Source organism: Tauraco erythrolophus, chromosome 10, assembly GCF_009769465.1.
Source record: "Tauraco erythrolophus isolate bTauEry1 chromosome 10, bTauEry1.pri, whole genome shotgun sequence".
Classification (NCBI taxonomy): domain Eukaryota; kingdom Metazoa; phylum Chordata; class Aves; order Musophagiformes; family Musophagidae; genus Tauraco; species Tauraco erythrolophus.
Window position 1 is genome coordinate 5,419,808 of NC_141474.1, and position 20,337 is coordinate 5,440,144.

The following is a 20,337-nucleotide window of genomic DNA, read 5'->3' on the forward strand; positions in this document are numbered from 1 at the left end:
TTAGTTCCTAAACTGTATCCATCTACAACAGCAGTTTCTGTGGATTTTACTGTGGATAGTAAAATGCTTTTCTACGGAGCCAAGGAGTATAGCACATCGTGAACAGGGAGGATGCATCAGTGGTAGCAGTGACAAGTAGAAATGCACAGAACCTGCCATTCAAGTTGATAAGAGTTATCACTGACACAATGTGCGTCAACAAGACAAAAACATGTCTTTGAGTCATGCAAATCGGAGAAAAAAAGCCATTCATATAGCTCATAGGAGTACGTGCAGCCCACAGGAGGAACGGTCATCACCATCAATCAAAGGACAGGGAAATTAATGAAGTGCAAGATGACTTAACTAGAAAATCAGACCTCTGACAAAAGAACATTAGCTGCATTCGGTTTCATGGCAAGATTTTTGCCAGTTGTGCCGCACAGCTGGCTTTGGGGAAAGTATGTAAAACTGCTGCTTAATTGAGGAGTGTCGTTTTGTGAAATGTAAATTTTGAACTGAGATTGAGACCAAAGTCTACCTGCGCCATCCAGAGGGAAACTTGCTTGCAGCATCACCACATCTTTTGGCTCGAACAGCCAAGGTCGGTCCCTTTATCTTGTGAAATTCTAAGATATTTTCTTTTGTAATTCAACAGAGTTCTACCTCATTCCTTCTTCCTCCCACTCCACAGAAAAACATTCCCAGTTGTTGCTAGCTTATATAGGTTGTCAGGACAGCTGACTGCTTGGATTACACAGGGGTATATTGTATCCCCTCAAGAACCAGCCACACTAAGTGCTTCCTTTGGGACCAGGGCTCACTACTGGGCTGCACCAGCACACCAGGTGCGGTCCTGAAGTTGGAAATTCCAAGACAACAGGCAGTCCTGCAAATGTTTCTCTCAAAATCATTTTCTCTCTCTTGAGCCTCTTTGTTCAAACTTCCTCCAAATCAGATATTGGAGTAACCAAAAGCATGGTGAACTTGTACTCAGTTCTGACTTGGCCTCTTAAAGCAGGGGGATGGAATTCTGCCTTCTACCTTTTGTCCAGGTACTGGAAACTGAAGCAGCTCTGGCTTTTGGTAGCTAGGAGAAAATTTTTCAGTTACTTTTCTACTATTTACAGCAGTTACCTATGGCAATCCTGTATTTAAATGTTTTCAAAATAACTGTAGCTCTTCTCGATGCAATAGTTAGAAAGCAGAACGTTTCCCATCCTATGTAGATAGTGCTTCCAGCCAAGGGCTTCTCTTTCTCATCCTTATAGAGAACTCTTATTTAGCACTACTGCAAGATATCCAATTGCTGCCAGCTCTTAAGCTGCCACTAAAACCCTGACTTTTAGGGCATTTCTCTATTGGATTCCATGCTGGTTGGATATGTTACTTAACTCTGGAATTTCTTTGGAAAAGTTCCCTTGAGGTAAGCTACAAGACGTGCCTCTGCTCAAGAATTGCTATTTGGCAAGCAAAGGAGCATCCAGAAGCAAATATGATGAACTTGAGGTCGAAAGCTGCTCTACCACACAGGCTTCGATGGGTCTTTCAGCTTAGAAGGACTTCATAGAATCAGAAGCTAATTAATATTTGAAAGTTACCTGAAGGGTCTTAAGAATTAATGATGCGTTTTCCGCTCATCTACATCATTGCCAGAAACAGTCTTCCCATTGCTTTCAAGCTACTTTAAGCACTTAAAGCCAATATAACTATGGGCTGCTTAGCAGTAACAACTTCCTGGATAGGTTATAGAACTCAGCAGATGCCAAAACTGTCAAAAACAGTGAGGGAAATGAGGCAAGGAAAGATGTTTATATGGACATTATTATTGCTTTGAGGTTTAAGTCTCTTACAATCTAAAATAAACCACACAAGCATAACAATGTTAATTTTTTACAAAGCTTACATGGTTAGTCCCTGAAAAACTGAATTGAGCTGAAATTTAGAAACCTGGAAACACCCAGCACATTTAAGTGCCTCCAGCAAGGATGCTGAAGCTCCTGCATGAAGGATCAGCAGAGATTCTGGGGCAAACATCCCTTAAGGTCATGCTTTCATCAAGAACAGCTGATTGCCTGTGCGTCTCCCCCCACCCCCCCCCCCCCAAAAAAAAACCCTCTGAAGCACCCATGAAGATGAACAGCACACAAATCCATGCCTGAAATACAAAGATGAGAGTCTTTTTTACTAAAAAGACCAGTAAGTTAAACATGCAGTGTAACACCTCAAGTTCCGAAGCTGGAAAAGCTGAGTAATGGCAAACATTGAATTGCCATGATCAAATAAAATACACCAAGCAGAATCAGCCCTCAAAAGGACTGACTAATCTACGTTGGCATGTTGTCTTATTAGTAATGTCAAATGTGACTCTTTAGTAAAACTTCTAGATTGAGAATTGGGTCCAATTAAAATGCAGCAAAAGATACCAGTGCAAGAACTTAATTCTTAATTACTAGAGAAACTAACAGATTAATTCATGTAACAGACTCTTGGCAGAAATATTGGTCAAATAATCCATTTGTTGATCCAGCTTTAAGTTCACACCTAGCTCAGCTTGAAGGACAGCCAGCCTTTTCCTTAGCTGTCAGTCTCACCAACTTGATGACGGCAATGAAGAGCTGCTGTTCGTGGGCACTGGGTTACAATCAGCTTTTCATTCAAGGCATACATGTGTAGCATGGTAGAAAGCCATTAAGGCCAAGAACTCCATGAGCATTGAAATAAAATATATCATAAAAAAACCCTCCAGCCTTAAACCAGATAAGAGGTGGTTCTATTCTTGGAAACCTGGGGAAGTGACCTCTTATGAAGAGATCCTGCCTTTGACTCTTGAAGTATCTGAATTAATTCACTTCTGAATTTCAAAGATTCTAAAAGAACAAATTTCAGGGGCTCATTTCAGACAACAGTCTTGCTAAAGAGATACAATGCTAAATGCCTGTGTATAGCCTATTAAATATTTTTGGTTTAGCAATCCTAAACTGGATTCACCAAAGCCCTCCGCTAGGCACAGGAGACAAAACCATTGAACTATTTTGTTAAGGTTTTGAGGGTGCAGAGTGGCCGTGTGGCTAAGTGAACCCAGCAGGCAGCTGCTGCCAGATGGGTGGTTGTTTCCCCGGCTCCCAGCTGCCTCCTTTGCCATTCCCCACGTGCTCTTATCTGTGTTCATCTGATGTGCAGTAAGCTGGGTCAGAAAACCAAACCAGCACTTCAGAGTTTTCTGTCTGTTGAGCTCCCTGGACTGGCTCACCACAGGGCTAGATGAGAACTAGTACTGGTAAAGAAGGAGCACAGTAGTTGTGGGGACAAGCTTCTCTTTTGAAGAGTTTTCATCAATTCAGCCTTATCGTACTGTAATTCAGATAACCAGGATTCAAGCCAGCTCTATACCCTGTAAGAGTTTACTTCAAGATTAGGTATTTTCTAGATCAACTTACAACCCTCTCTGTCTTAGAAAAAAAATAATGCAATTATTCTTACTTTGAAAATCCCTGGTGACTCTCTTGAAAATTTTGTATTGTGAGTACTGAGACAGATTATTTATAACGGACTTCACACCACTGGTACTGCTACTGTTGGCCCCATTAAGGGAAAATCACATTAGACACAATAGACACATGCCCCAGCAGGAGGACTGAAACTAAATGACTCGTCTAATTAAGATGTACAGAATCTAATTATTTTACTTCTAAAGAAAGGGCAGGGCTTCCTGCGTAATGACAGGTACAATATAATTATGGTGAAACTGACAGCCTTGGCTTTGTTCTTAATACATGAAGGTGGCTGCTGTAATCTCAGACAAATACATAAAATGCAGGTTGTTCCTTTAAACTGGGGAGGAAAAATATTCAGGTTTGGGTGTGGAGGTCTCAAACCAGTTTTACTAGGCACTTTTCCAATGTTATGAAAGCAGTATATCAAGTAAGGGTGGTAGCCTACTCTCAAGGAAAAAGTACAACTGGAAAACTCAGCGTGTGCAAAAAAAGGCGCAACCTGAGCAGGGGAAAAGAGGAAGGAGAACTGAGGGCGCACTCGTAGAACACAGAACGCCACAATAGTCTGCATGAGTGTTATTTATGTTTAGAGGGACGCTGGCATCCACACAGGCTCAGACCACCAGGACTCCACCTCTATAAAGAGGTTAGCATTATCTTGACAACTTGAATGGGGATATGTAGCCCTTACAACCATCAGTAGAGACTTAGGAAAAGAAACACTTCAGATAATGCCTTACCCTAATCAAGATTGATAAACTGAGCCTTCTGCAGCTGTTGAGATTCATCTCCTGGTTTTGTCTTGAGATTTGGGGTGGGGATCATTGTGGAGAGCACACACTCTGGCAGGCATGAACGTTAACTGCGCAGCTGTCTTTGGAGGCACGCTGCTGAAAGGACTCTGCGTTCCTCCTCAGAGACCCGGCCCGGGATGTGCAGGCATGGTTTTTCAGATTTAAAATTGCACGAGTGCTAGCATACAAAGTTGAGATTGAACACGTCACCCAGTGATGTGCCTGTTCTTTCACACGAGGCAGTCAGGAAGCAGCAGCGTGACTATCTCATCCCAAACAGTGAAGTTTTTCTAAATCTAGATTATTGTTCTCCAGACTTATGACAAGATGCAACGATATTTTTCCAATTAGGGTAAGAATTCTAGTAAGATCTACTTCCAAACTCTCTAACAGGTAGCCATCTAGCATGCTCAGATGCCTACAACTAAACCATAAGATCCACAATTTTTGCTGCAACACTCCATAGTAGTTTAAGAAGAAAAGAGAAAGACGATATATGTGATGCCAGCTTCTGCTGAGGCTGTACCTGTTTTGTGGATGACTACCATCACTAGTAGGATGTGGATGACTACCATCACTAACCATTCTGTGCCCTTCGCTAGCAGTAAACACATTAAAAAATTCACAGCCTACAGAACATTATGAGTCAGGGCATGCTAATATTATGACTTGATACTACATAAGATATTTTTGTAGCACTTGATCTCTAGAGTGCTGCGCAGTTTTGATATTTTACTCTCTTGGCAATCCTACAGAGTAGGGTAAATTTCTACTATGCAGAAGAAGGTCTAAAGCAAAGAAACAAAGTAATCTGCTAAGTATCAGACTGGCAGCTATGGCAGAGCAGGACTCAAACCGGTGTTGATCAGCCACCCTTCCTGAAGTGCAACACTTGGAGCTTTTGTTACAAAATCTTTACAGTATCTAACTAATGAGTAACACTTTCAACACAAAGACATGCAACCCTTTGAAAACAGCTACTTTCTCAACTACTGATGTTCTCTGAACAAAAACTCCTACAGTTCCTCACACTAACAGAGTAGGATTAAAACAGCTAACTTTCAAGTTCAAGCATCAAAAAAGGGAAGAAAATCTGTTATAGGGCAAAGCACAATAGAGAGCCTCTACAGTCAAACGTGGAAAACAAAGTATGGTGCTGGGGAAAGGGTGCTGCGTTACTAGGAGACCTGCTGCATAAAACCATGTCGTGTACTCACGTCTTACTCATCTGTGTGATAAAACACTGTCTTCCTTCTATAAACTTACTACTCTACCAGTGGGAAAAAAAGTTAGCTAACTAAATAGCATGAGCTATTAGAAAATAATTTCTTTAACTGCAGGGATTTTTACTCATGTCAATATCTCAATTTTTTTAACGTTTAAACAAAGATGGTACCTTCATGGGGAGAAACTATTTTCTTCAATTCCTGCAAGTCTGCATTGCTGGGTTTAGAGCTGGCATCCCTTGTCTGTCAGCAAAGGCAAGGAATTGGGGAACAGTTTCACCAAGAGCAAAGAGACTCAGATAGGAAGACACTGTGCTAACAGGGCAAGAAGGAAGTGGGCTTACTGAAGAAAGCAATAAAACATTAGGGAAAAAAAAAACAACAGGCAAATTAACTTAGGCAAACAGTAGTAAGGATAAAAAGCACAGAAGAAACAGAAGGTCCTGTACATTGAACAGCACAGAAAGGAACAGCAAGGGCAGAAAGTAGACTTAAAGCAAGGAAAAGTAGAACAGCAGCATATAATACAGCATCCCCACAGTACAGGGTAGATTTAGATTGGATATAAGGAAGAAATTTTTCACCCTGAGGGTGGTGAGGCACTGGAAGAGGTTGCCCAGAGAAGTTGTGGCTGCCCCATCCCTGGAAGTGTTCAAGGCCAGGCTGGATGAGGCTTCGAGCAACCTGGTGTAGTGGAGGGTGTCCCTGCCCATGGCAGGGGGGTTGGAACGAGATGATCTTTGAGGTCCCTTCCAACCCAAACCATGCTATGATTCTATGAATGTTACATACCAAAGGAATAGAAAGACTAGACTAAGCCGCTTTATGATTTTACCTGTCTCATTTTCTGATCTGCTGTAGCTCAAAATAAAGATACAGGCAGCTGAGTAAGAATGCTAAATGCTCGACAGAAAGGAAATAGTTGTTCTTCCTAATTTGTCACCAGCACCAATTCCTGGACCTTCAATTCTGTTTCACTTTCAGCTTCAGACAACCTCATTTCACATGGAATTCAGCATGGAATGACACTTCTGAGCACATGGGACCCTTGTCTAATTTCTAAAAGCACAAGAGCAATCCCTGGAAGGGTAACCTTCAGTTTGGCGGCATGAAGCACCACTGTACCAGAGCAGTTTATTCTGTATACGAAAGCCCGCTCCTCTATTAACAAACCAAGATGCTGCTTCTATAATAGCTGTTACGGTTCCACAAACTACAAGCCCACCTCCCTGTAGGCTCAGGAGGTGGAGCATAGGGGAGTAACTGTGTGATAAAGAGTGTTTTAATCTTTCTGTAAGAGGAAATAATGGATGGGTGGATGTAACAAAGTCAGATGCCAAGGCCTGAAACGCATGTAAGAGCTCAATGTTGTAACAAATTAGGAAAGCCTGGGGGAGAAGAAAAGGACAGCTACAGCATACTAGAAGTCATGCCTTTGCTTTTACACAGTAGTATGCAAGACAGGAAGCCTGGCTTGGTTGTATTTTAAACAGATTTTCCTATCTCCTTTCTAGTAGTCTATTTTAGGACTGATTAATGTGTTTCTTTTAACGTGGCCTTTCCCTGACTAGTATTAAAGGGAATGATAAGTGACTTTTAGAAAAACTAATGCATCTCAATTTAGTGTAACAACTACCCCACAGATTAACACCACGGTAGTATCAGGTGGTCTTACTTTTTTGTAATTACATGCCTAAACCTTAACTACCAAGTTTAGGATCTTCTTGCAGAGATCCTGTCTCCCAACCAACAACCCAACTTTATGAATACTTACTGCAATTCACTCTTGTTTAGCAGTAGAGCAGTACAAGCAACCAAACAGAGTGAGTATACTAAAATTCTCCATCTGTTGCTAATTCACTGCTTCAGCCTCTTTACAGAAGTTTACAGGTAACATTCAGCAAAGAACAGCACTTTGAGCTTCCATTTCAAGGCAAGTCAAACAATTAACACAAACACTAACCTTTTCTCAGACCTATTATCATGCCACAAGTGTTTTGAAATACAGGCTAGAACCACAACAAACACATGTTTTTCTAACAGCCTGCAGGATGAGACAAGAGTGCAGGACTGAACATTTAGCCTGCAGCCAGTTTTTCTGTGTTTGTTTATACAAAAGTTCAGTCTAAACATCTCCATAAAACAAGCGAGCATTATTGCCGTAATGTCGTTTTACAGAGGAGAAGTGCACAGAAGCAGTAAGAAGTGACTCTTAATTTAAGGGCTCGGATTACCTAGCAGAAGGATGAGATTTAATGTCTTTTCATGCACAAAAGCTTGCCTGCATACTTACACATAAACAAGTTAGAAAACCTCTCTTACTGGCAGACGAAGTTGTTTAGGATAAAGCCCAACAGAAACAAAACAACTAAAAAGGAAGCAGTTCAGCTCTTAAAGGAAAAGCAAAATAAACATGTATTCCCTTAAAATTTAAGACAGCTACATCTGCCTTTTGATATGTGCATCTTGCCTGCTTTCATAAACCAACAGTTACTTGAAACACTCTTCACTGTAACACAGTAACGTTGGAAAAAAACCCTCCGCTTTTCCTAACAGAAAAACCTTTTAGCAATGGATCAATTAAGTCAAAGCATTGTAGCACCCTCTCGTGGTAGGCTGGAAAACCATGTTCTCCATAAGCAGCTGCAATTGATCCTTCTAACTTCGTATTTTAGAATTCACCCAGCCTCCTGTGCTGCCCAGGCTCCTCAGCTATCGTGGCAGTTCTACCCAGCATGAGGCTGTGCTCTTTCCTACTCACCTGCTCCCCACTGACTGCGCAGTTGTGTGGTTCAAAGCCTGAAAAGCCTCCTTCCCTGATCAAACCTACCAAGGTGAGCTTTACGCAGAGAGGGGAAGGCTGAAGAAAGCAGAAATGCTGTCTAAGAGGTTCCCGGTAGTCAAGTGCTGCTCTTGCTCAGGAACGACACACTAGCTGGCAGTGCCGCACGTGTACCAGCTGCAGTGCAGTTCTGTAACAGCTGATGCACAACAGAAAACACGCCAACAATCAGCACCTGGGGATACCACTCCCCCATGGTAAAGCAAGAAAACTAGCACAGCTCACCTGAGTCTAAGCAGCCTATAATTACGTTGCCCTAAGGCGAGCCAGTTTCCACAGCCTACATGGCAAGTAAGTATACTACCAGGGCTAAGTCCATCCACCTGTGGCTGAGCAGGGACCGAGAGGCCAGCTGAGTGTTATTCTAGAGCTAGGCTGCACCTGGAAGCAGTTACATGCTTTGCCACCAACTCCTACAAGGAGAAAAACATTTTATTTAGCAGAAATACTAACAAGGCACATAGAAAAAGTCATTGCACCTCTACTCTCGTGATGCAAGCTTGTGTGTTGATGGAAACACACGTACCAAGTATCTTACTCAAGTTTAGCTTAACCATTTCACAAAAAATAGATGGAGAGTATACAGATTTAGTCACATCAAAATAAGACTTAGAACTTCTGTACAAAACAACAGACAAGCTTAGCTTTGATAGACTCAAGCCTCTGGCCTATTTCAACTTCTCAAAGCCTATCAGTACTTCTAACTAGGTGCTAAAGTGCAGGAATTACCATGCAATTAAAGGACTTATTTAGAGGGCAATGTCCTCTTTAAACACTTTTTACCCCTAAAGAAGTTAAATCTATTTGATTATGATGACCTAAAAACAGAAAATGAAGAAGAAAATCTGACAAAACAGATTTTAATACTGTTATGACACAAGCAAGAATTAAACCTGCTAGACTTCTGTTTCACAGGATAGCTATGGCAGGCTACTCAAATCACCAATTAAGCTCTCTACTGATTTTGCACATCAATCCTAAGCTATCTAATGCACCTCTGGAAAAAAAATTACAAAAAGTGGGCTAGTCGTTCTTCTGTAGCTTATATCAGACTCAAATTTATTAGATTACTCAAAAAAACAGACCTCAGTTTCTTCTAACATGAAAACTCAGCTCCTTCCTCACAGTTACGTTGCAATCCTCAATATTCACAGGTTTTTTGAGAGCCTCAAGAAAAAAAATAATATACCTTGAACTACTAGCACCACAAGACACTATATACCGTTTTCCTATTTATTCTAAGAATCTTCTCTATACAAAGCCTTTTTAATCTGATAAAGTACCTCTGCTTTCTCTGTTTACTCTTGAGATTGAAAAGAAAAGCCACAGATAAAAATTAAGCAAAACAAACAAATATCCTGAATAACAAACATACAATTTGTGATTAGTGGGAAAGTATTTTGCTGTGCTTCACGGGGTAACTGGACCAGAGCCAAGGATTCACACTGATCTCACTGTTCGTTCATCCCTCCCTGCCTCAAAAAAAGAAGACAAAACCTACCAAAACTCCACTCATCTTCCTCATCAGGAGGAAGCGCAAGAATCCTGCAGAGAGCTGGCTCTCACTATTTATGTTTGTTACTGCCACAAACGATGAAGCTCATCACGGCTTACTTGATGCCAATCCGGTCAGTAAAAAAGCAGGTTTGAAAACAAACCAGAGTTGAGTGGTATCACCACAAAGTGATCGGAGAAACAGCGCTCAGAGCATCTGTTCAAAGTCTGGCCTACACCACAGCCTTTATGCTTTGCTCAAGGTGCCACTTCAAGTGTACGTTAACTGAGGCTCGATTCTATTAATGTCAACAATATTCTAAAGAGCACATGTAGGACATTCAGCAATTCAAAGTTCAAGTTTGAAGTACTTTCCATTTTAACTTTATTATCTGAGCCTGAGAGCTGCCAATTATTAGACTGAATTTTGTTCTTTGCTGGTTTAATAGTTGAGAAGATGAAAAAAATTTAATTTATAGGAGAAAAGGAACCACAAATCAGTTCTCAGACAAGGACGCTGCTTCTCTTTCCCTTGCACCGAAGTGAACGGTGGACATAAAGAAAACTTTACAATTAAAACCTGTGTTCTAAGAAAAAACTGCATTAAACACAAGCAGTGAGCAATTCCGCGCCTACGCAGCCCAGCTCAGGCCACTGTAAGCTCGAGCTCTGCTGCACCCAGTGACTTAATGGAGGAAGGAAGCTATGCCACTAACTATTTGAAAAGATCTTCAAGATGATTCAAATCTTTCAGAAGAGTCCATTTTGCTCTTCCTACATGACGTAACTTGTATCGATTTTTAAAAAGTTTGCATAAACAGGCTCTTTTATTGCTAAACAGTTTCATTAATTGGCAAGTTCTGACATAGTAAATTGCTGGACCGGAAATAACACTTTAAAATTATTTGGTTTTAAATCCTTTCAAGGCTGATCTAAATAACTTTTCCATTTTTCTTCTATTATGAAGTAAATTGCAGAGATAGTAGTATAGCTGTATCTTGTCTCTCCTTCAGCCCTTGGCTTTTCTAAGCAGCAACACAAAATTGATATTCTCATCAGTTGCGCAGCCTCCCGCAGGTTTCTGAATAGCAGCAGTAAAACTGAACAGTCTTGTTAACTCCACGACACTGCTGGTTAGCAAAATGAACCCTAAGCAGCAAAGGCTTTGAAATAATCTGGAGAAACTGAGTTGACCCTGTAAGCTAAGGAAGACCTCATTATATTAATTTACACTGCAGCTCGGGTTTGAAGGGTTATCTTCATAATCCAGAGGCTACAAAATGAGAATGAGCAAATGTTTTTGGTTTTTTGTCTAGAAAACTGATCCATGCTCTTGGACTCCTAATGTTTAGGGTAAATGTAGGAGGTAGTACTATTCTACTCCAATACAAAAATATTTAAACAAGCTTCTAAGCTAGGCCATGTCAGAGTGTACCAGATTTCTGATGAGAACGTATTTCTTCGCTTTGCAATTCCCATATGTTTTGGTGTGCCTACCGTACAGGCACGCTACTCCCTACAGTCAACTTTTCAAAAAATTATGAGTCTAATTGAACACAGAATCTGAAAAACAGGAACACTTCATGACCTATGCCACAGACTACCACCATAATAGCCAATACTAACATGATTTCTTTCAACCAGATGCAAGCCTGACACCTGTTTCAAAATTAGTCATGGTGCTGAGCACACTTACTCTGCAACAAAAGTGATTATTGGTATCTTGTGCCAACCCACCGCAAATCTCACAGGTGAACTCTAAAGTATATGTGTATTAACTATTTAACTAAACTTTATTCTGCTCCTGGTAAGAAGGGAACAGGAGGAGATCTTCATCTTTGTGGGTTTTTCCTTCTCAAAACAAACAGTCCTGCAAAATAACATTCGGCTGTGCTCCAGGAGCTCAAAACTCCTCATCTTTTTGTGCCTGATATCAGTCATGAGCTATGTGGGGAAACTCCCCAGCCGGTGTGCTGCCCATCACAGGGACCTCCATCAGTAACAATTTCTAACTCACCACAGATCAGTTTAGAAGGCCCACCTGTCTCATTCAACACGTATTAAGTATATCCAAGATTGCATTTTAAAAGCATTATCTCTGAAGCTGAACAGTTGAAACAAAATCTCCAGTGTACTTAAAAGCACTATTAGAGAGAAGCTGCAAGATCGTATTTTACCTTTTTCTTTTTTTCTAGTCTTTGCTCATTCCTGTTCTTTCCTCTCCAGCATTATCTGTCTTTATGGAGATACTCTTCTCCACAGTTGCTCGTCCTACGTATCCTAGTTGAGATGTAGACAAACAGGAACAACAGAGAGACACTCGATGCTTTGTTGTTGGGATTATTATAGGAGAAAGGAAGGAGAAACAGACTGGGAGGTGCATAGGGTCACAAATCTAGAATGTTCTCATCCTCCTACCCTCTAATTTGATTCCTAAGCAAATTAAATTGATTGATTCCTAATCAAAATCCCAACAGCAGCAGGAGATGGTTCCTATGTCTTTGCCATATATTGCTTAGAAAGAGATGCTGCTGCTTCAGTTTCACTTTAGTATTAAATAACAACAAAACCAAACCACCAACAGGAAAGAGATCAAAATCCAAACCAGTAGCATAATCAAATTAAAGGATGAGGAGATGCAGAATTGTCCTATAGAAAAATGAGGTTTCCTTCATAGAAGAGCTACATTTCTTATGTAATTGTACTCCCAATTCTCACATCACTGCTGTCATAGAACACTTTCAAATCAACGTCAGTGAAGCTCCAAGTTTATTAACACATGGCATTATTTTTAATGGAAGCATCAAAGTAAGATTAAGATCCTAAGGACAACATTTGAGCGGGAGGGATGGGAGAAGAAGAAAGGAATTTCTTGAAAAAGTTCAGTCTTAAAAGAAACATGTTTAAAAGGCCTTTAAAGAGCACTAGAAGATTGAAATAAAACCAGTTCAATTCTTAGTAGAGTATTTCTATGCATCTTTGTCTCCCTCTCAAAAAAGACAAAGCTATTTTGGACTGTTTTTTGAAATTCCTGTGCTGATTTAGCTGATACTGAAGGCCACCTATTAAAAAGTTAATTTATACACAGTTGCAGATAAGCAGTCGTATCGGGAGATGCACATGTCTTTCTATAAAGACCACAAAGCACACAAAACTTCCTAGGCAGATACGGGTAGCATAACTAAGCTCTGTTGTTGTGGTTTGCGGCGTTACCAACAGGAAGCCTCAATGGTTTCCTAAGTGTCACTTACTCTAGAGAGAACAATCTCTACAGATAATACCAAGATCAGTCTTTAAAATGAAGTATTTCATAACCACAAAACCAGAGAAATGTCAGGGACGATGCAGTAATGGTGAGAGAACCACCTCTTCAGACCCAGCAAGTAAACTGTGTCACCCCACTGATTGCAAGCTTTTCTTTCTTTCCTGCTGTTGAGGGAAAGGGTCTGCTGGTGGTCCAAGTAAGTACGAGAAATATTTCTTTACCAGTATTGAGTTCTGAAACAGTGACGACGTCGGTGAGGCTTTAGTCTGCAGTCATCCATCCTTGGCTTTTTCAAATAAACTAGGTGAAAATGAACTCAGCGAGTTACTCAACAAGATCTAACTGTCTTACTTTTAATAACTTTCACATACATCCCTACTGGAATAAGTGTCAACTGCTGTTTCTTGTTTTACATTAGTTGAATTTTAACAGAGTTTCTTGTGAGTGTGAACTAGTTGGCTGCCAGCAGTATTTAAAAGATAGCTTATGGATAATAAACATACTGCAAACACTAAGTTGTGACGACTAAGATCAATGGGCTAGGATAAATCACGCTAAGGATCATCTAGCTTCATCTACAGTACAAAGATCTAAAAAGTGAGATTTGACTCCAGCAAGGACTGGCCTGCTTTAAGAGCAAACAAACATGGCATGCTGAAGTAACTGGTCACAGAACAGGTCACTTCTCCTGAACATCGGTGAAAACATGATTTCAAGCCTGCTGTCCCAGAATCTGTAATTAGTACCAGCCATACAATATTCCTGAAGCCAACCCTGCTCAGCATCTCTAGGAGATAGTCCAACTGTCTTCCAACTCTAAGTAATGTGAGCTGTCAATCCCGCTGGATTAAAAGAGATGATTTAAGCCACTTGTGACCATTTCCTTTGGTGTCCAATAGCTTACACGTTCACTTTCCACCGATTTCTTCACTTGTCCATGTCCCTATTTCCAAAAAAAATCTCACGATTTTCTCTTTTTTTTTTTTGCGAAACACTGCACTTGCAAGCAATAGCAAGTTTGTGAAATATTGCTAGAACAACTTGTACCACACCATCTGCTACATGTGGAGAACTGAGAAATCGGAGATCTGTCTGGGCTTTGAAATTTGATTTTTAAGTTAGTTCCAACTAACGTCTTTTGAAGAAACTTCATTTCAGTCTCACCTTCTTCAGACTGTGTTCCCCTGTCTATGTGAAAAGAACATACGGAATACACGGGCTCCAGAAACTACAACGGATCGGTAGTCCGAATTATATTGTCCCTTCCACCGAGCCTGTAGAGTCCTCTCATTTGCAAAACACAGCAGGCAAAAATCCCAACTTAAGGTATAAAAACGAGTATTGAATGCAACTGAATCTTCAGGAATAATTTAGATATCATGGAGAACGATGCAATAGAGAACACGCCTATAATTTCATGTTCTACAAGAGATGTTCCTCTAGACATTTAGCTGAACTCTCCTTTATTCCCCAAATAATTAGTTAAGAGTTATTTATACGCCATGGTCCCACAAGATTTCTGATTTACAGTACAAAGAGTCAGGCACTGAATACAGTGATTATATTCCATCTGCACAGGGCATTTACTGACAGGAAAGTCTGCGGGCAAGTAGCTCTGGCCCGCGCTTGCTGCATTTCACTGGGATGAAAAATAAAGAACGTTTTAGGCGTCCCACAAAGTGCAGTTGTTAAACTGACCCTATTTTCTCTCCTTCTTTCCATTTTCCTGCATTCAGCCCTTCAATTTCACTGAATTTCAAAGGGACAGTGTTATTTATGCTTCTTCCTATTTTAGAATGTTTTTATCATGTGGCATAGCACTCCGACTGCCTTAGGGGAGCTTTAATGATAATTTTATTTTTAAAAGTATAGGCTTATCTTGCCTGACCTTGATGCACATGGTGAAAGGTCGCTAAACTCCTCCTCTAGAAAACAAAACAGGGAACAAATGTCCTGCGCCTGCTGGATCAAAAGCTCAAGTGTAGCAGAGCCTTCCGCTTCCCCAAAATATATCACCAAGGCAACTGTAGCAGTATTGCAAACAGGTATTGCAAAGGCTTCCCAGCCAGGATTTAAATAATCTGATTTTCCTGCAGTATGTTTTCTACAACACTCAGCAAGTCTTTTCAGAGATGAAAAGCATGCTAACACCGTTCTAAAGAATATCTTGGTACAGTAGGCAGCTATCACTGCTCTTCAGAAAGAAAATTAGAGTATGTCACTGTTCAAAGGTCGAATGAGGAGCCAAGTAGAGCCCATGCAACTTGGAAGTTGTTGGCTGTCATCAGTCGTACCCATTCCTTCAAACAAGTACTGAAAGGATAAGGAGATAACCTACTTCCCTGTTCCTTCTCTGAAAGGGAAAGCAAGCCCATCTGGGAATGGCATCAAGTACTACTTATCTTTTCTGGTTGCACTGAACTGAAAGAATTTGATCGTAACTAGTGTTCACAACAGCTTCTCCTTCTTGAGCTACCGTCACAGAATCACAGAGTGTTAGGGATTGGAGCCCCTGTGGTACTAGCTAATTCCAATGCAGCGTACACGGGAACGGCAGTGTTTGAACAATCCTTCTGTTTACACTCTTCCTTTCTAACAAATTAATACTAGTAGTATACTACTATACCAGCATGCTTGATGATCCATGGCTTGCTTTTATAAGTCACAGATTGCGTGCAGTGGGGCACTTTGAAGGGCTAATTGCGAAAGCCTGCAAAATCCACAATTATCTTTTGCACCTTGGAGAACTCCGCTCCCCCGCTAACGAATCGCACCAGTATATCGGCTTGCTTAGCGCTTTTCTGCTTGACTACGCAGCAGTGCTCACGGAATTCCATACTACAATGACCTGGAGCCCCCAGGAGTCTAGGTGTCTGTTCTCATGATAGAATAATGGGATGCCACAATACAGATTTCCCTGTTCTTTCCATAAAGCAGAAAACACCTTTGAATTCCTTGCTTCTTCCAAACATACACCCTGAAGTAGGTAGTGCCCGTATATCTGTGCTTCTCCTACACAAATGTAACACAGCAAACACGCTTGGGACAAACTGGTTCAACTCAATCTCTCTATTTTTCAACTAACTTCGAGTTAGTTGCATAAAAATGTTTTTGTCTCAGGTTTTTGGTAGCCTAACATAAGATATTTTACACTTTATTGATTTGACACAACCTGTTCTTCAAAATCCTGTAGCAAAATGGGTCTGAGGCTGGAAACATTGTCTACTTCCATCCTTTTCATAAGCAATCCAGAAGAAGTAACACTTCAAAATGAACTCCAGCAAGAGTACTTAGTAAGGTTCACGTCACTCCTGGCACAGTACAGTATGAAATCTGCCAACACGAGCTCAGGCAGAGATATGTACCTGTAGGGGTCTAGCACCAGTCAACAGGTTTTCTTCCTTACATCAGTCAAGGAAAGCCAAGGAAGGCAGATAATGCAGGCTCATCCTTAGACTGGCTGGTTTAGTCACTGGTCCAAGAGCGCTAGCCCATAATCCTGTGCTTTTTCTGTCACTTTTCATACACTGTGAATACATATCCTAGAAACAGGATGGAAGGGAGCTTCCATCTCCGCAGAGCTCTTCTAACTGTTAAAAAGAAGAGCTAACTCTGTCCCAGCTGAAACCAGGACAAAGGGTCAGGTTCAGAAAGAAATGACTAGAAAAGAGGAATGTGGATCAAGTTGTATCATCAGCAACCACAGCACCTCAGCAAAAGCAGCGCAGCACTTAAAGAAAGCTAGCAGAAAGCCTGGTTAAGTAAAACAGGAGAACAAGGTCAGTAAATGAAAAATAAGAAGTTGAGAGAAAAAATATTCCCTCAGACAAGGGGAGTTGGGACCACAAGAACACAATTTCTCTGAGAAAGCAAGTGAACTCCAGATTCAGGAACATGACAAAAATCTTTGATTATTGCCCAAGACAAGCATTTAAATAGGTATCCAACTTTGACCAGTGTTTGCCATAAATAGAGTGTTGTTCACTCACTTCTAGTAAAACATGCATAGATTCATAGAACAATTTAACATGGCTGACGTATTCACCAAGATACGATGAGAGTTTGAAGCCTGCCCTGAAACTCTGGGAAACCCACCTCTTTTACATAACCTAAAAGAATAAAAAGCTGTATCTTATTTTCAATAGACACGTCTTCCTTTACCATCTGAAAGAAAATAACAGAAGCAACAAGAACCTAAGTAAAATTATATTCATTACCTTACCGCTGAAGCAGATAACCTAAGCAATACAAACAGTAATTATATTAAAAGATACAATTTCTGTTATCACAGAGAAATGTTCTTTTTATACGCCACTGAACAGTTTTATTCAGAGCCTGCTGGCTTTCCAGGCTTGTTCGTGTTTCTAGGTCTAGGGAAGACAGAGCAGAAGGGCTGGCAGAACACGTAATTTGTCTATTTGGTGTGCATGCATGCTTAAGAAAGCTTTTTCTCTCTATTTCCCTGCCACTACCTGTAAATAATTCTCTCTGCCTTCTACCTTTAAAATTTAGTAGAGCGGAGGGAGGAGCTAGAAGGATTTGCTCAGGATGCTGAACTAAATTACTACTAAAACACGCAGCAATAAATGAAAAGATGCGCTTGAGTGACTCCCAACCATCTTATTCTGAAGTAACTAGATGTCCCTCCACATGCTGCACTGTACTTCCCACAAACGTCCTTTCTGTCCTTGCCTTGTAAGAGCAAGAATCACACAGTCACCTCGGTACCAAAACACTGAAAGACAGACAGTTTGTCATTAGCAGGAGTGCTCGTGCCTGCTAAGTCACACTTGGCAGTCTGTACAGCAATTTTGCTCTGCTGCTAAAGGCCTGGCCTTCGGCACGCCGCAAGAAGCAGGGTACGCGCCGAACTTCTGAGATCTGCTCCTAACACTGAGAATTAACAGCACTAGTCTATTTTATAGTAGTGTTTTTGCCAGAGTGTCTCTTACAGTACACAAATGCAAAGACGACAAAGTAAAACATGAAGGTGATGATACTACGGCTGAAAGACGCAATAAAATAGTAATCCTTAGTTTTAATTGTAGTAATAGCAGGTCAGGCGTTTCAGCATGCATGGAGTTCTGTTTTGGCTTTAAAGTTGATACTGCTCCCTGAACTCAAAAGCTGTGATAACACTGATATTTTAGGGACCAGACTTAGCGCTGCACTCTTGTTTTGATAGATACTTACATGTCAGCAGCCACAGCAGATGATATTTACATTTAGGCTGCTGGTTGCATGTTCCTTAATCTTTTTGTCTATGCTTATTCTATTGAGCAAAAGAAAATACGCATTGTCAGAAGCAGCCTTGCTCTATAAACACTGACATCTCTCTCCACTGAAAGCCAAACCAGCCACACTCCCCGTAGCTGATTCAGTTCTTTTCAGGATTAGAGATGCTTCTGGGCATCTCTCCTCAACATGCTTGTCAAGGCAGACAGGCTTCAGTTGAAACCAAAACTTGTGTGTTATATTAAGATATCGCCAAACGGATATAATAAATAAAAAAAAACATAGTTACAAAGGGAGATTCGGGCTTCTCCTAAGACAGATTACAGAAACTCACCATGTTGCACTAAATGTTTCCGGTATCAGTTTCCAGCAATAAGAACAGAAGTGAATATGCAAAAAACTTCAACTGAGAATCAGATGGCTGCTATAATATCCCAGTCAAAACAAAATCCTCTGCTCTGTCAGGGGCTGTATGGCAACAGCGACTTATAGATCTAGAAGGGCAAGTTGTAAGCGTCTCAGCAAACAGACAGACAAAGCACATGCAACGTTTACCTTTGTAAACAAAACCAGAGCTAGGAACGGCTGCAGTGACAGCTACCGAGCACTGCACGTTTTGATTCCCGGTGGTGCCACCTCGCTCTTGCTGGGAATGGCGGGGAGTCCCTGTCCCCAGCGCCGGGGGAAGTTTCTCCGGCCCCGAGCTCGCTGCCAGGCTCCGGGCTGGGCCGGGACGAGCATCCCCCGGGACGTGGCAGCGGCGACTGCCCCGCTCTCCCCGCCTGCCAGAGGCGCCTCTCCGCACCCCGGCGACTCCCGCAACTCTTCCCCTCCCCCAGATCAACCAACAACAACAAAAGAGGGAGGGGAGGAAGGGCGATCCCGGCCCTTTCCCCCGACCCCGCGGCGGGGGGCGAGCTCCGGCAGGCGCCGCGCCAGCCCCGGCCCCTCCCGCCCCCCGGCCCGGCCCCTCACCGTGCTGGGTGAAGATATTGAAGCCTCCCTCGGCGCTGCGCCCGGCCGCCTCCCGCCGGCGGCCGGCCGGCCTCGCCGCGCTGCTCCCCCGCAGTCCCCGCGGCTGCTGCTGGTGCTGAGGCGGCGGCTGCTGCTGGAGCCCGGCGCCCGGCTCCCCGACGCGGCCCACCTGCTGCCCCATCGCCGCGCTCCCGGCCGCGGCCCGCGCTCACATGCCGCCGCCGCCGCCGCTCCCCGGCCCGGCAGGCGGCCTTCCGCTCCTCCCCTCGGCGCGGCCCGGCCCGGCGGCTCCCGCCCGCCTCGCCGCCCCCGCCGCGCTCCGGCCTGGGACTCACGGGCTCGCCCCCTCAGCCCCCGCCGCCATCTTAAACCACAGAGCGCCGGCAGAGCGGGGACAGAGCGGCTCCAGCCGCCACCTCCGGTCCTCCGAGGGGGGCCGGCCGCTCGCCCGCCCACCCCGCCCCCGGCACGCGGGGACGCGGCGGGGCGTGCGAGGAGCGAGGCCGCGGGTCACTTGCGGGATCGTGCCCTGGCAGGGCCCGCCCGTCTCGGCCGCCGTGTGCGGCCAGGTGGGGGTGACCCGGGCGAAGGCCGTGTGGCCCCGAGGCCGAGCCCCGGTGCTGCGGACGGCCCACAGGCCAGAGCCGGGCCTCTCCACCGACGAGTCCGAGCAGGCGTGAGGCGCGAAGCCAGGGCCGGAAGGGAGCGGTGGCGGGCCCGTCCCGCGCTGTGCGCGTCTCCTCCATGGCTCACCAGGCCCCCGGCGGGCTCCCCAGGCGCCCGCTCTCCTGGCCGAGGGTGTGGAGGAAGAGGAAGGCACGGCTGTGCGAATAACGTCAGGCATGCTGGTGGCCAGGTGAGGTTGGCAGCAGTGTCTTGTCATCAGGTAGCTGAATGTACGCCATTCTGGATGTAACGGGTAAACTGCCGTCTTTCAGCTTCCGTAACGTTAGCATACGGCTCCCCAGTCCAGAGCAGAAGGGAGGAGATTCCATCCTGAGAGACAGTGGTGCTTGTTGCAGGTTGGAGG

The 20,337-nt window shown here is 43.2% G+C and overlaps 1 protein-coding gene across 2 annotated transcripts in view; it reads right to left on the bottom strand.

The window, feature by feature from the left end:
- Positions 1-19,488, bottom strand: part of ABL2 (ABL proto-oncogene 2, non-receptor tyrosine kinase) — a 45,724-nt gene extending 26,236 nt beyond the window's left edge. For both annotated transcript variants that reach the window (XM_086617937.1, XM_086617936.1), the window contains exon 1: positions 19,308-19,488. In XM_086617937.1, the coding sequence (XP_086474063.1) occupies positions 19,308-19,488 (181 nt within the window). The remainder of the gene's footprint in view (positions 1-19,307) is intronic.
- Between the last annotated feature and the right edge of the window lie 849 nt (positions 19,489-20,337).